We start from the raw sequence: 15,051 nt of genomic DNA on the forward strand, positions 1-15,051 counted from the left end.
CGCCACCGCCGCCGCCGCCTGCCCTGTCCACGCTCCACGCGCCGCTCCACAGCCGAGGCCGGGGACAACCCTCCGGACTCCTGGACATGGACCTCCCGCCGCCGCTTGCCGACCCGGTGGACTGTCATTATTTTTTGGCGCAGTGAGCGGAGCGGAGACGAGGGGAGGCAGGCACGAGTGCGGGGAGGGTGGGGTGGGGGGGGGACATGCCGGGACTGCAAATGGATCTGAGGCGAGAACGAGTGACCATGCCGTGAGATAGCGCGATCCAAGGGCCGCCGCGCGTATAACGGTGCTTTTTATTTGGGGGGGTTTGTTTGCCCCAGACACACGGGGAGAGCGAGAGGAGAGGACCCGGGGGCCGGCTGGACTTGGGGATTATTCTAACGACCACTGCTCTTTATGTTTTGGTTTTCTTCCTAAACAACATGAAGAGTCGCTCCCCTCCTCTGTCGCTCAGCAGTCTCGTTTTCACCTCCAACCTCCGGCTCATCCCGCTCCTGCTGCTGCTCTGCCTCGGATGCTCTCACGGGATGCCACACGTCCTAAGATTCGGTAAGGGTTTATTAACGCGTATAATATTGTCGCTCTTTTTTTTTTTGGACGCGCGCGCTTCACGTGCGGGTTCGGAGCTGGTGCGTTTTCGGTTGCGTTGTGTGTAGTTTGAGTTTCGGTGGATGGCGTCAGAGAAACGGGATTAGAACTTTATGGAGAAGTCGGCGCTGAGGAGGAGTTTGGAGAGAGCAACAGTTTTACGTGCTCACGCTGCTTGGGAGCTACGCACTTGGACGCGTTTCAGCTCAACGGAACGTCTGTTGTGAGTCACTGAAAGGTTGCATATGGCAAGAGAATGATTTAGATCTGAATAGAATACAAATAGCTTTGATTGGTGTTTCACATTTGAAAAAACGCATCATGAAATATTTCTTGTCACTTTCTGAAAGACAAATACTGCGTGTAACTCTGTTAAACGCGTCGTGTCGCTTCTCACTTTGCTTCTTTGCCTCTATGACGGAATGTAGAGTCTTATTTGCTAATAAATCACTGGCTTTTTATTCATGGGTTACAGCTTCCTGTTGGTGACATTTTGAGGACTTTTTACCATTTTTGAGCTGTTGTACATTTCGTTTTTTAATGGTCAACTGCAATGGCAGCTTGGTCTGTAGTCCTTAAGTCATTTTTAGACACTTACGGACAAAATATTATATTTGTTTGTAAGGATTTATTGGATTTACGCACAACAGCAGAAAAGAGAACGCATAGAGTGAGTTCTCTTTTAATTTATTTTTTAGAATTAAATGTGTGTTATTTATTTGTAGTACTTTCTGTGAGTACAAATAGCTATTTTATTACTTGTCTTGAGTTTGTAGATCCTTTATAGTTTTGAAAGATTTTGCCAGTGCCATGCTATAGTCCCCATTGTTATTATTACATATTTATTTCATTTATTTGAATAAGGAGAATCTGCAAACTGCTTCAACATTATGGCGATAACAGAGAGAGAGCATTATATCTCTATCAATTATGCCAGAGTTAGCACAATAGCTACATTTCATCTGTTGTCCTTTAGTCGACCAAGTGTCTAGTTGACTGCAGTGCTAATGGCCCTAATTTTTCATCTCTCTGAAACTCATGGATTGGTCATAATTTGAGGAATTTTGCCCATTCAAAAATGTTGATTACTACGGCAACAGTTCCAGATTTTCATCCCTCTAAAACCCGTGGATTTGCATGAATAGATTTACCGTGTTAGAACTGAGTAATAGCTAACATAACATCTGATTTGATATTTTTAGCATTGCAATTTTCAAAGGAATTGTTCATACACCTTTTCTTGCGCAATAGGAGACTTTCATAAAATTTGATTCGGACATGAATGATAGAATTTTACTCGGCTCGCTCTTTCCCGCTGCCTTGCTCTCCCCCTGTGGCCTTAAAAAGTGCTGACAACCACTCACACACCCGCTGCAGCCAGTGTATGTTTACATGGACGCATCACCCCCAGTGTGCGGAACAATGGCCATGCGCTCCGTCACTTCAAGAGGCCGGTCAATAGAACCACTTTTCAGGCTTAATCCTGCGTGAGGTGCCCTGGAAACCCCCCTTCTCCAAGTAAACCTGGTCAGCTCAGTCTTGCCTTTTATTAATAATTTATTTTTGTAACACCCAAAATCATAGCAGTGGTTGCCACAAAGAGTGACAAACATGTCACTTTTGAATAATGCCATTAAAGGTGCACTACTTAACTTTTCTGGAGGCGGGTCCCATGGAAATGCTATTGCTTTGTTTGGAATGCTCCATGTTCTGACATTATACCGTACTTTTTGGACTTCAAGCCGTTACTTTTTCCAAAAACTTTGAACCTTACCTAACGGTGTGTCTAATTTATAGATTTTTACTGGCAAACGGCCACCAGGGGGCAATCGGGCAGGAAGCGCAAGCGTTCTACACGCTGTAGAAGCAGACGTCAGTGGAAGCACTGTTGAAGGGACACATTGTGTGTTTAAGTTTAAGCTTAAAAACTATGTGTGTTTTATTACAATCAGACTCATATTCACAGAGAAAATAGTTTAATGGGGAAGTGAATCTAGACGCGGCTGAACACACACGCGGAGCGCAGACATGCGATATACGGCGGTCTGCTGTTCAGAACCTGCCACATTGAAATGAGACTTTCTTGGCCAGACCCGACTCAAGGGTCAAAAGACAACATGTGCATCACCATGGACCATATTTCTGTGTAAATATCTCATGTTACAACGCAACACTCACTCGATAAGTATGAGCTCAGGAGCAGATGAACCAGATGTGAAGACACAGGTAAATCTGCTCACACAGTCACAGTCATCAAGGACAGAAGGGACAGTCGGGACAGCTGTGACGTGTTAAACTTCAAAATGCTGTGTGTTTTATTACAATCCAACTCATATTCTCTGAGATATTAGTCTAATTAGTAATGCAGCGCAGCAAACCTCGGGTGCAAAAGACGCATCACTACCACATTTATTTATGTGTAAAGATCGCATGTTACAACGTAGGAGTTTACGGTTTACTGTCAGGTGTGGCCCGTATATGGACAAGTTCTATTTTCTTCGTAAATATCGTGTGCGTGGCTTTTATTCAAGAGCGGTGTATAGCCTGAAAAGTATGGTACTTATCTCCTTGGAAACAAGCAGGTGACACCACCAGGTGTTAAGATCAAGTTAAGACCTTAACACTTGTTAACCCAAATATAATGGGACAATATATACATTCACTGCTTTTGCAGTAGAAGAGATACTGCACTGTATAAGCACAATACAACGCTTGGGATGAAATTTCAAAAAGCTCCTTAGAAATACATAAATAATGTATACAAGTAAACAAAGTGCTATAGAATAACCCAAGAAAGTGCTGGGACAATACTGTAAAATACATTTATCACTCAATCAATCAATCAATCAATCAATCAATCAATCAATCAATCAATCTATTAAAGAACTATTATCAGTTCATCCCTTTGTTTTTCTGTCATATTCACAAACAGTCTAGTTGCAGTTTTGTGTTTTATGACATTTCCTGAACAGACGCTTCCTGGTTGTGCTCTTTGGAGTCACATTGTCTAGTTTAAAAATAAACCCTAAACTGTGTCCTCCCGAGGGACAACTGTCATTTAATTTGATTCATCTCTCTCCCTCGCTGTCTTTGTTGTGTGTTTAATTTACATACCAGACAGTGAATTAGACAGAACGGAACATATCTTGATTGTGAGTGCTAAACAAATACAAGCATCCCATGCTTTTCAGAACATGTAGAGGTCCACACCACTTATCGTACGCTGTTGCTAACATAATCTATTATTATTCATAGTAAGTCAATTTCACAGCAGAATACAGCAGCTTTTCAAATCCCATTCTATTCAGAATGCACAGATATATTTAGCCAGAATCTGTTCAGCACCACGGACAGCAACATCTAGCATATTCTCTTCAGCACCATGGCCAGAGATCTCATCATACCCACTGTCATGGCTGCTTCCCTGGGACTGATTGACAAAGATGAGGAAGCAAAGACACAATGGCTGTATGAACGAATTAGAGAAGGACTGGAACTAACTTTTTTCTATATTTCCATGAGCCATCCTAAAATGTACTATTTATAGAGATGAACTGTTTGGGGTTGGAATTTCAATATGCATGGCAATAGAAAGCATGTAATATAATAGAACAGATGGTTCCACCAAAATGTATCTTCTTTTTAGTTAGTTTTATTTCTCCAAGATTTGGTTTAGGTCTTTTTAAGTAAACATGTGGTTTTGGAGCAGATTTCAGACTTTGGAATAAAAAATTGACAATATTTTTTGTGTTAAATGGTATAAATGACATGTCATATCACCCAGCACTTCTTTCTGAATATTAAACGTATTGGGTAAACTTGCCTTAATATTTCAAATAAGATATACCGGTAATCACAATCAAATGCTTTAAGTTTTATTTTGTTATTGTCTTTCTACATTTGGCAGTTTACCCTCAAATAAGGGGAAATAATAAGGGGACTGGTAAAAATGTGAATAATGATGCTAACAATTCAATGCAGTATCTGCAGATATTCACCTAGATTTACCTTTTTCAAGTGTACTCCAAGCTTGGCATCTGCTGTAGCCACTCCTCCTGTTTGAGGGCTACTAGCTTGTAAATAGCAGAACAAATGCAAAAATGACAGTGAACAGAGCGGAAATGTAGAGGAGCTTGTTTTGTGATGCAGAGCAGAGGTTTTTGGAGGCTTGCTCCTGAGTGCGGCATGTCCTGGATGTCTTAGCTTGGATGTGTTAACTCAGCACCAATCAAACCACTGTTGTTCCGTGCTCGGGTCAGCTCCTCTGGGCCTAAGCAGCAACAAATCCCCCTTCAGATTCTAGACAACGTGTTGCTGTTCCTCTTCATATTACGGTGCCTGGTACTAAGACAAATGTACTCCGCAGCCAAAATTCATAGCAATGATCTTTTTGAGAAAACAATGTTTCCCATTTTAAAAATTTCATAAACTATAACATATTCGCAAAGATTTCACTTTTCTGCCACGGTACTTTCTCTGAGATGTGTTTGATGAGTGCTCAGTGCTCCACCAGAGTTGTCCGGTTGCCACATGATCTGATTCTTTGTTTACTCTACAAAGAGTGAGTCACACTCCGCCGTCCATAGGCCTGAGCCGGTCTAATGGCAGATGCACAAAATGTCATCGAACGGACAACATCATGTCAATCATGTTCATGTAAATTTCATACATTTTTACAACCAAGATTCTTTTTTTTTCATCCATGTTGAAAACATTTTTTTTTTTTCAAATAATGCATTCTATGTATAAGAAATTGCCAAAAATTTACATATTTGAGACATGGAAAATGGATAACCCTAACCCAAGTTTAAATGTCTTGCATAATTTTAAGTTTAAGATTAGGTACACTTCACTTCATTGTCTTCGTGGGAAAATTTGGCCCTTCCTTTGGCCCTTCCTTCAACGCCGCTGGGTCATCTCTAGCAGTGAGAGCCACAGTGCAGCGCCCCTTTGTGCTAAGAAACCCACCCAGACACAGGGAGAAACATGTCTTGCCTGCGGTCATTTGTCTGACATATTTGACACAAAAAACGTGCTCAGGGGATTTTGGATTTATCAGTTAGAATTTGAGTAAAGTAGAAAACCGGTGTATAAATTCAAACGTTGACTTGTTTGTTTTATAGTTACTACTAATTTGATATACATAAATACTTTATTAAATTCAGTCCAGGGTGTTTTCACATCTGTTAGTCCACTTAAGTCTTAAGTGATTCTATTGGGGACTAAAAGGTGTAACATTGTTTCAGTTTCATTTGGTGCGGTTCATGTTCTCACCAAACTTTAGCTCAATTGAACTGAACCAAAAGAAAATAGAATATAGCCTTTGTCTGGCGCTACATCACAAATAGGCGGGAAACAGTGCAGGAATCAACAATGAACTAGAAACCTTGGCTCTATTGTAGGCCAGAAGAAAGTCTCTGCCCGATGTATGTCTAGAAAGGTTGAGCTGTGTCAAATTTTAGCAATATGTATATGTCTTATTTGGCTTTTACAAATATGTCGGACATGTGTACTTCAGACTGAGTAATTGTTGGGCGCCATCAAGGCATCGTAGCAGGAGAAAGTTTATTCAGTGAACAAGGCGGCTGCAAGATATGAGCAGCCGAACAAACTAAGAAGATACCACAACTTTATTACTGATGTCCCGGTTATAAAGATGCAGATCAAGGTAAGACAGTTCAGATCAGGCCGGCATACCATTATACTAAAATAAATCCATGTAAATGCTGTAAGTAATTACGTGCTGTGTCCACTGATTAGCCATAGTTTTGCATTATTATATCAAATAATTTCCTTCTCACTCGTGGTTTATTTTTCTGTTTTGATCTTCACACTGGGGTTTATTGTGGTTGTGTTCAGTGTGATACAGAAGCTTGTTTAGATCATAAAAACACTACCGTCAATGGTTGGACCGAATCATGGCGCTATTAAAATTACAAATCCAGTTTTATGTTCACGCCATCAGCCAACTGCACTGGAGTTCACTTGTAACCGTTCTTTAGTCTGGACCAAATCAAGCTGGTCCTCTTTCACACCAGCCCAAACAAACCAAATGATGTAGGTGTGAAAGCACTACTAGCATGTACAGTGATGTTAACAGGAGAGGGGACCGCCAGGAGCTATTGGACTGACCCGCCAGCCCCGCCCACATTCTGTTTGAGTGCGTAAGGGTCTGGAATCGGAGTTAGAGCCAATGAAATCGTCGGTAATCCATTTACCTATCCAATCCCAGTCGGTTTTAACGCGTCACACTGAGATACGGAAGTAGCGCTTTCCACCTCCGTTCCAAAACATTCAAGATGGCCGACCCGGCTCGTGACCCGGCTCGTGACCCGGCTCCTGACCCGGCTCGTGACCCGGCTCCTGACCCGGCTCGTGACCCGGCTCCTGACCCGGCTCGTGACCCGGCTCGTGACCGAGTGTTTACTTCTGCTCTCGCTTCGGTTTGAACGATCAGGAAAGTCCGCTCTACTCGCCGTGATGAATGTGCGTTAGATGCGGTTGTACGAAGGGCGTCATCGCGATTCAGGAGACATTTTCTGCATTCGGGGACGGATAACGCGGAACACGCCTTGTTGACACGGGCTACATAATATCCAGTTAAACGTGTGGCGTTTTTTGCGTCACTTCTGGGTTTATGTGATTGGTTCTGTCTCTGCTCTAAACTCCGCCCTAGAAATTGAACCGCAGCGGTCGAGCCCCAGACCCACACACAGTTTTGATAAGTAGTTTGCCAAAATGTGTTGGGAACGGCTGGTCAGGCAAAGGAGCTATTGCGATAGCCTGCTCTCTCACTAGCTGGTGGGTATTGACACCAAGATTATATAGAAATGTCACTTTTGAAGTTTTTTTACTCAACATTATTCATTTCTTCACAATACTAACCACTCCGTACTCAAACTGTAGCTGTTCAGTTCAGTCCTAGTCTCACACCATTTCTACAAACAGAGGCGATTCTAAAAAGTCAGCACCAGGCACAAACAACCGAACAAAATGTATCAAATTCCATTAGGGGTCCTGTGTCCTTCAGACTGCTGCGTGTCCCTGGGCTGTTCAAGCCGAGTTCCACTGACTCACTTGTTTGTTTATGTTCAGTGTGCGCTCATATTTGGCCCACAAATCTCTGTCCTGTCTGGGACTGTTTTCGATGCTGAGTTTTGTTTCGAGAAGAGGAACAAATCCCTTTTAGAGCCCCCAGTGCAAGTCGGATTTTCACCTTGCATTTCCGAGATAGTGAGGATGTGGTTCATGTTTAAATATACTGCAGAGGTTATTTTTTACCTGTTGTTTAACTATGGTAAGATGGTATTCAGGCAATACTATGTGAATTCTTTAGAAATGTGTGAAAACGTGCCTGTAAATGTTGCAGTTGAATACAATTACTGCACAAAACATGAATACACTGCAACATTAAACACAGACGTGCAGAAATATCCCTTTTATAATTATCATTTGAATAGAAATGTACTTTTATATGTTGCATTTTTCTGGAAAAACTTATCTTTATAGGAAACAAGTGAGTGTCCCCATGTTCCTCACCTGTATGTCGTCTTCACAAATGGATGAAAATAACATCTCTTCTGCCTTATCCATTTGCTTATTCCATTTCTATACACATTTCAAAACATGCACACAAAAAAAGCTTATACTTAAAAAAGAAAACCAATCTTCTTTTTTTCCACCGGCAAATTATTTCTGTGGTTTAAAAATACCCAGAGCGAGTCAGAGGAACAAAGAGGAGATGTGTCTGAGGTATTTAATATTCGGCACACGCCTGAATCAGTAGCTAGCGAGATGGATTCAAACATGTTTACTGCCATTCACTTCATGCTTGGGCTCAAAAATCTCAATACAGTGAGAAACACACTTTACAGAGTTGGTGTCATCTAATGGAAACATCTTCGAGGTTTGAAATGATATGTTTTTGAGACAAATGTGTGGGTTATTCAGATGGGTTGAATGTATCGTGAGAGAGGAGTGGTCAACCTTAAAAAGTATATGAATGATTTTTGTTAAGTGTTCGGTGAAATAATACTTGTGAGGATACAAATAATAGTTTTTATCAGTCCAGAGTTTATAAAGAATAGTACAAATAGTTACAAATAATGCTCACACTTCCATGTTTAACTCTATATACTCTATAGAACTTGATGTTTGCTTCTTTGGTGATTTTTGGGATTTCACGATTTGTAATCTGGACTGTGGAGAAAATGTATGTACTGAACTTGTATTGCCTCTCCAGCCAGTCCCTCCAAGCGTCTGGAATCGGACCATGCTCTCCAAGCATGGCCCGGTCCAACCACCGCCGCTAATTTGTGTCACATGTCTCTCAAAAACGTAAGACATCTCTAAAAACATTTCGGAACATTCAGAACAAAATGTATGAATTTACCTCAGATTTACAGACTTTAGGGCTTCGGCTTGTTGACTCAGCAGAAGCAATGTTTCTCAATCTTTACTCTTTCCTCATAATCCACCATGTTTGTTCATACATAAACAGACAATGCGTTTGTCTGATTAGTTAATCTGCCAGTCAATCACCCCCTTTGGAAATTGGAGTGACTGAGTTGGATTTCAGACCATTCTGCACCACACGTTTTTAAAAGTTTATAGATTTTGACACTCATCAAGTACACAAAGTGTGTATGGTTTCACTGAAAGTCTCTGAAATCGGCTTGTACCGGGTAAAAGGGGGCGTGTTAGATGAAGCCCTGCTTCAAGGCGCACTTTGATTTGCTAAAAAGCATGTGGTAGATGAAAAGTGAGGCCTCAGTTTCTGCAGATGATGTCATTGTTTCATTTACAGTGTTGCTTCACTCACACGGTCTCATTCCATCCCCTAATTCAACTCCTGAGATTACACTCATGTGTCCCCAGGCCAGTTTCTCACTTTGACAAGAAACAGCAGAAACATTTCTATGACTGATATGGTTTCACTATGATTGTAATGTACTTTTATTTGGGGTGTATTGCCTATTACACACTGACTGGGCAACACTGGTGATCAGATTTGCTTTGATAAATGCGTAAGCTTCTTCGGACAAGAGCGCGTGTCGCTTGAATCGTTTCCAGCGAGTGACGTCATCAGTGTTTTCTGAAGTGCTGTTTGGTTGAAGTGGTTCGGAAAAAAATTCAACTTGAGCTGTGTTGAAGCAACAGAGTTAGTCATGTAGGATATAATAACAAATAAAGTTAACTCTTGAATGTGTTATGAATGCTTTTGTGTGGTAAATGTGTGAGTGTTGGTCCGGAGTGTGGAAGGATGAGTGATGGATGTTATGACGTCAATCCTGAGATTATGCGTCCTCAAATATTTTCATCTGGATTTAAAGTAGGCCTAATCATATTTGTGTTTATCTCTATAAAATATACTTTTATTTGGTTTATGATACGGTTTCACTTTATATGCATTACACTTTTGGACCACAAGATGACGTAGTGGAGCAAATGAAACCCCTTGCGGGGCATTGACTCGTACAATTGGCTCAAAGCCTTAAATAGTTCATGAGGCTTCATTTTACTGTCCTTAAAGACAGTTCCATACCATGTGACACCAGGAGCGTTTAATTAGCTCTTAAATAGTGGGAGCGTTCCGTCCACACTGAACTACAGTGCCACATAGTGGTGGGGGGTGTATATGCTGGCGTCAGTTCTAGTTTTATTTTGCTATGGAACATATCTGGATGACTGAGGGATTGCACAGATATGAATTAAACATACATATAAACAAATACATTCAATTCCCTCCTCACCCTCCGTGGGTGGTTTTATTGTTTTTCAAAGCTCGAGTCCTCTACCAGAGGCCCCTGGGAGCTTGAGGTTCTGCGCAGTATCTTTACTGTTCCTAGTACTGCACTTTTCTGGACAGAGATCTCTGATGTTTTTCCAGGGATCTGCTGTTAAACCCCGAGTGCACCGCGCGCTGTGGCCATCGATAGGATTTCTTGATATCCACTACTTCATTTAAGTTCTAGTGGTTCCTCCTATATGTCGGCTTGTCCTACAAAGGCAAAATCTTTCTTTTTTTTGGGCTTTGCTGGAAAAATATTTAATGTAAATACTTTTCAATATTATTATAAGAAAAGTCATTAGTATATAGATCTGATGTCATGTTTATCATTTAAAATATACAATGATTCTGATGACATAGCATTTTAGAGGGTCTCCTTGCAAGGCCCTAAAACATAATGCAATTGTGCTCGCATTCTTCCGATAATTTGATCATCTCCTGAAGCCTTTTCCTTGCACTTTCGAGCGAAACACAAATATGTATCTTCTGTTAGACTCCCCTGATGCTCAGTGATGTATGTAAATCAATATCTGCCTCTCCCTGACGGCCTTCTCTGGATGCGATTACAGGTGCCATCTGCCAGAATGCAGACATGCAAAAAGAGCAGCAGAACCTATACAGGAGTGGGAAGGAGTTAATTAATAATTCATGAATGGCTGGATTAATATCTGCTGCTATTGACTGTGACTACTGTATTCACAACTGCAGAATGTAAAGCGGGACGCAATTAGCTAGAGTGAATATTAAAATAAGCTTTTTAGAGTTTTATCTAATATAGTTGTACATATTTTTGCAGCTGTCCAAAATGATTGCTCACTTAGCTGATTACTTCTGAGCATCCTAATCGTTCACCTTTATTAAGTTTATAAGGTTTCCATACGTTTTCACAACTTTCAGAGCCCAGAGCAGAGTTTACCATTACTGTAAGAAGACAAGCATATGCTGACAGAATAAAATGCTCAGTAATTAGATGGTATTTTTGATGAGAAAAAGGAAGTGGGGGAGCCGGTAGCTGAAAAAGCATGATAGTTTTTATGAACATCAGCCTGCCCGATAAATAAACTAAACTAAGGCAACAGAAAGTGCATATACAGTAAATGTATTAGGAGGAAACTGGTTGGATTGACTGAAAGAGGGTAAAGTCGAAAAGCAAGACATAAGTACAGCTTTAAAGATAATTTATTCTCTATTTTCATGTGTTTAAAGCCTGGTTACTGTAGCTTATTTGATCATTTCACTGTTTCTAATGTCAAAACTGGAACTACTAGAAAACAAAGATGGAGGCAGATTCAGCTCTTTGAAAAAAAATAATAAGTTGAGAAAAGAATGCTTTCATTTGCTGCTCGTTGTTGTCACTTCCAGTTGAGCTTCCAGTGGTGCACTGTATTCAGTCTGTCCCCAGTGGTCAGCACACGTACAGCTCCAGGGCTAGGCCTCCATAACTTGTGAGTATAAATATGGACATATGGACCAAATGATGGACAGTGCACAACCATATTGAATGTAGAGCAAAAATTAAAAAAAAAACATTGGTCCCAGGGCCATTTCAGTGTTGCAACTACAAAGTGCAAGAACAGCAGGAGAAATCAGAAAAAGCAAGATAAATAGGAGTCAAAAAAGAAATGTAAAAGTTGTCAAACCTGGGGCATGTCCACACTCCTATTGCACACATTCCATTATCTGCGTTGTTCAGTCCCGTCATTTGGTCCATCTCTTCAGAGTTTGTGGGCGTGTAATAACAGAGCTGTGCATGTGCTGGGGACAGGAGTGAACACAGCCTAACAAGCTGCAAAACAAATACATTATTTCTCACCTTGTTTTCTTGGCTCTTTCACAGTAAATGTGATCTGAAAACTGCCGTGGGAGCCTCCGTGTTTGCTTCTCTTGTCACTCTATGACTTTGCTCAATTGGTAACATATCGTTATTAGTGAAATTAAGTATTAAGTAACTGCACTTCCTTTGTGGAGATGTGTATGCACCAAACAAGTACACTTCAGCCCCACAGCGCTCCAGGATTGCACTTTGGGGCATACAAGTCAAACTAAAGATTAAAATGGCAAATACAGAGCGGCCATAATGTTTCCATACATATAAAAAAAAATCAAAAATGTTTGACAACCGTTTTTATTTATATAATGTGCTGTACATGATTACCTTTGTTTCGAAAACACATGTTAATATGTGTTTTTCACTGAACTTTCATAAGCGTAATGGTGATTTATGTATCTTTACCTGATATGCCACGGCCTTCAAGCGCCTCCAAAGATAGAAATCAAGAGAACAGAGCGATCTGGGGATCTGGGAGGCCCCTCCAACCAGTCCTATGTATGGAAACCTATGGCCCACCTGTAGACTAAAACCATGGTGTGAAAATGGCATGAAAACACACATGATCTTATTTTGCCGTATCGTGTTAGGACATGAACTCTGCAAGTAAAATACGGCCCACAATCTGAATTGAATGAATTTCCAGACTATCCTTCGTCGTATTTACACATTGTTTCTACTTCAAACTTCAGATTGTATTGAATATTTGTTTTAATCATAAACATTTGTGTTTTCTAAATATTTTACATTATTAAGATCTGTCATAATTTCTTCTTCGCTGTGCACACATTTGAACATGAACCAAATTGATGACGTCATGTGCATTTTCTCTGAAGTGTAGCAGGTCCTCCAAACCTGTGAAAACATATAGTGTAGTTATAGTATCTATTTCAGCTGCTTGAAATAAAACTACCTTTGTAAATTGTGCGTAATATTACAGATACAATCAAGTTATGCTTTTGCTATTACAAGTCAAACAATGGGAAATTACTTAATCAAGATGCTGTTGGACTATAGGACTCAAGTTTTTGAACTATAGGACAAATTTGCCATCCATCCAGAACGTACTCCCTGTGTTTTTAAAGTCCTTACACTTTCATGTGAGTGTCATGTGGCTAACCGCTGTACCGCTAATACTTCTATGCCTTTTCTACATGCTTTACTTAACAACATTCTAGCTGCACTCAATCTTTAGCCCTCTTTCCTGAACAGCAATCTGCAAAAAGCAACAGAATTTGAATGAATAATTCAGCAGAGATATCCAGAGTGCACAGACTCAAAGCAGCTGGCACCACAAAAAAAACTAATGATTTGAATTCATTATATATTTAGCATCAAAGGTACACGGATTTTAAAATCAAACTGTGATTAGTACGCACTCTCTACAGCGAACATGAGACAGGAGCTTAAAGCGTGCACTGAGAGAGAAATACTGTTATTTTTCAATCATACCGATCTGCAGATGTATAACGTGTTTTGTAGTCTTGGCTGATTATGCTACAGGGTTTATATATTAGATTTGTGACGGGCGATATGGAGATAAAAATGTAATTGTGATCCTGTGACAGTCTGCTTGTTGGTGTTTTTTGTGCTTTCTTAAGACTGGTACAGCTCCGTACATTAGCTCCAACATATTTACAATAGGGGCGTTAGCGTTAGCCTTCAAACATCACAAGCTATGACAAACCAGCGCTATTTTGGCAAGACACGCACAAAGACACGCTCAATGAGTAAAGGTACGCTTTGTTGCCCTCGAAGGGAAATTTGTCCTCTGCATGAAACCGGAGGAGCCCCATCCAGACTCCAGAATTGTGGCAGGTATAAGTGTATTTTTATTACTGTTACTTTGAAAACAACATAGTCTAGCTTTATCTTTTGGTGTCTTTGAGAGCTGCAAATGTCAATGTCCGGTTTTGATCCACTTATAGCACTACTTTTCTTTTTGATATAACCAGCCCTAATTGTTCATGAATTATGAAGAAATCAAAATGTGTATCTGTCCAAAGAATATATTTTATTTATTATGTATTTTATTTTGGAATATTACCCATCTCTCCAAGTGACTCCCGCAACTAAAGAGCATTCTATTATCAAATGATTGCGATCTTCAACTTCAACCTACCTGTTGCATATTACTGTTGCTGAAAGGGATATTTTCCTTCTCGCTGTACTAGCTATTATGTTTGATCCCCGGAGGTGGCTTTCATATTTCTTCTATGATGTGGAAATAACATTAACGACCCTGTAATTATTGCTTTTTGTCAGATTGCTTATTGAAGCTAAACAAACACGTTTTTAGTCTAATCTTTTTAAGTGCTTGTGATGCGCTAATTAGCAGCTAGGGCTTATTTGCTTAGTTTGCTTTGCTTTCTTGATTAATTAGCGACAATAGCTTTGGTGTGCAGTGTTATAGGTTTTGACTTCAGGCTACATTAGCATTGTGGACGGGTGCTGGGGCTGTTTCGGGGCTCGCACAGGTGAACTCTAAACAGGTTTGCAGGCACAAGTGAGGGCGACGCAGTCCAAAGCGCATTAGATTTGAAATTCAATCGATTGGACAAGGCCCCGGGGCCGTGTGCTGGCCAGGAGGGGGGAGCAATCAGGTTACCCCGGAGAGAGAGGGGAGGGAAAGAAAGGAGAGTGTGTAGAGAGAGGAGATAGGAGGGGATGAAGAGAGAAAGGAGTCGAAAAAGAGGGAAGGAAGAGAAGCGTGAGGAGAGAGGGAGAGAGAGTGACAAGAGAGTGGTGGAAGAAGAGGATGGAGGGAGAGATAGAGCAGAGGAGAAGGAGAGCAAAAGATTACCAAAAAGAAAACATTACAAAAAAACATTTACATGTA

General features: G+C 40.7%; 1 protein-coding gene across 2 annotated transcripts in view; it reads left to right on the plus strand.

The window, feature by feature from the left end:
- Nucleotides 1-329: 329 nt before the first annotated feature.
- Nucleotides 330-15,051, plus strand: part of LOC140371509 (glutamate receptor ionotropic, kainate 2-like) — a 132,825-nt gene continuing 118,103 nt past the window's right edge. For both annotated transcript variants that reach the window (XM_072458709.1, XM_072458773.1), the window contains exon 1: nucleotides 330-555. In XM_072458709.1, the coding sequence (XP_072314810.1) occupies nucleotides 429-555 (127 nt within the window). In that variant the 5' untranslated portion in view covers nucleotides 330-428. The remainder of the gene's footprint in view (nucleotides 556-15,051) is intronic.

This window comes from Eucyclogobius newberryi, unplaced genomic scaffold, assembly GCF_026437365.1.
Source record: "Eucyclogobius newberryi isolate DKJ021-1_F unplaced genomic scaffold, fEucNew1.0.hap1 SCAF_1, whole genome shotgun sequence".
Taxonomy (NCBI): Eukaryota; Metazoa; Chordata; class Actinopteri; order Gobiiformes; family Gobiidae; genus Eucyclogobius; species Eucyclogobius newberryi.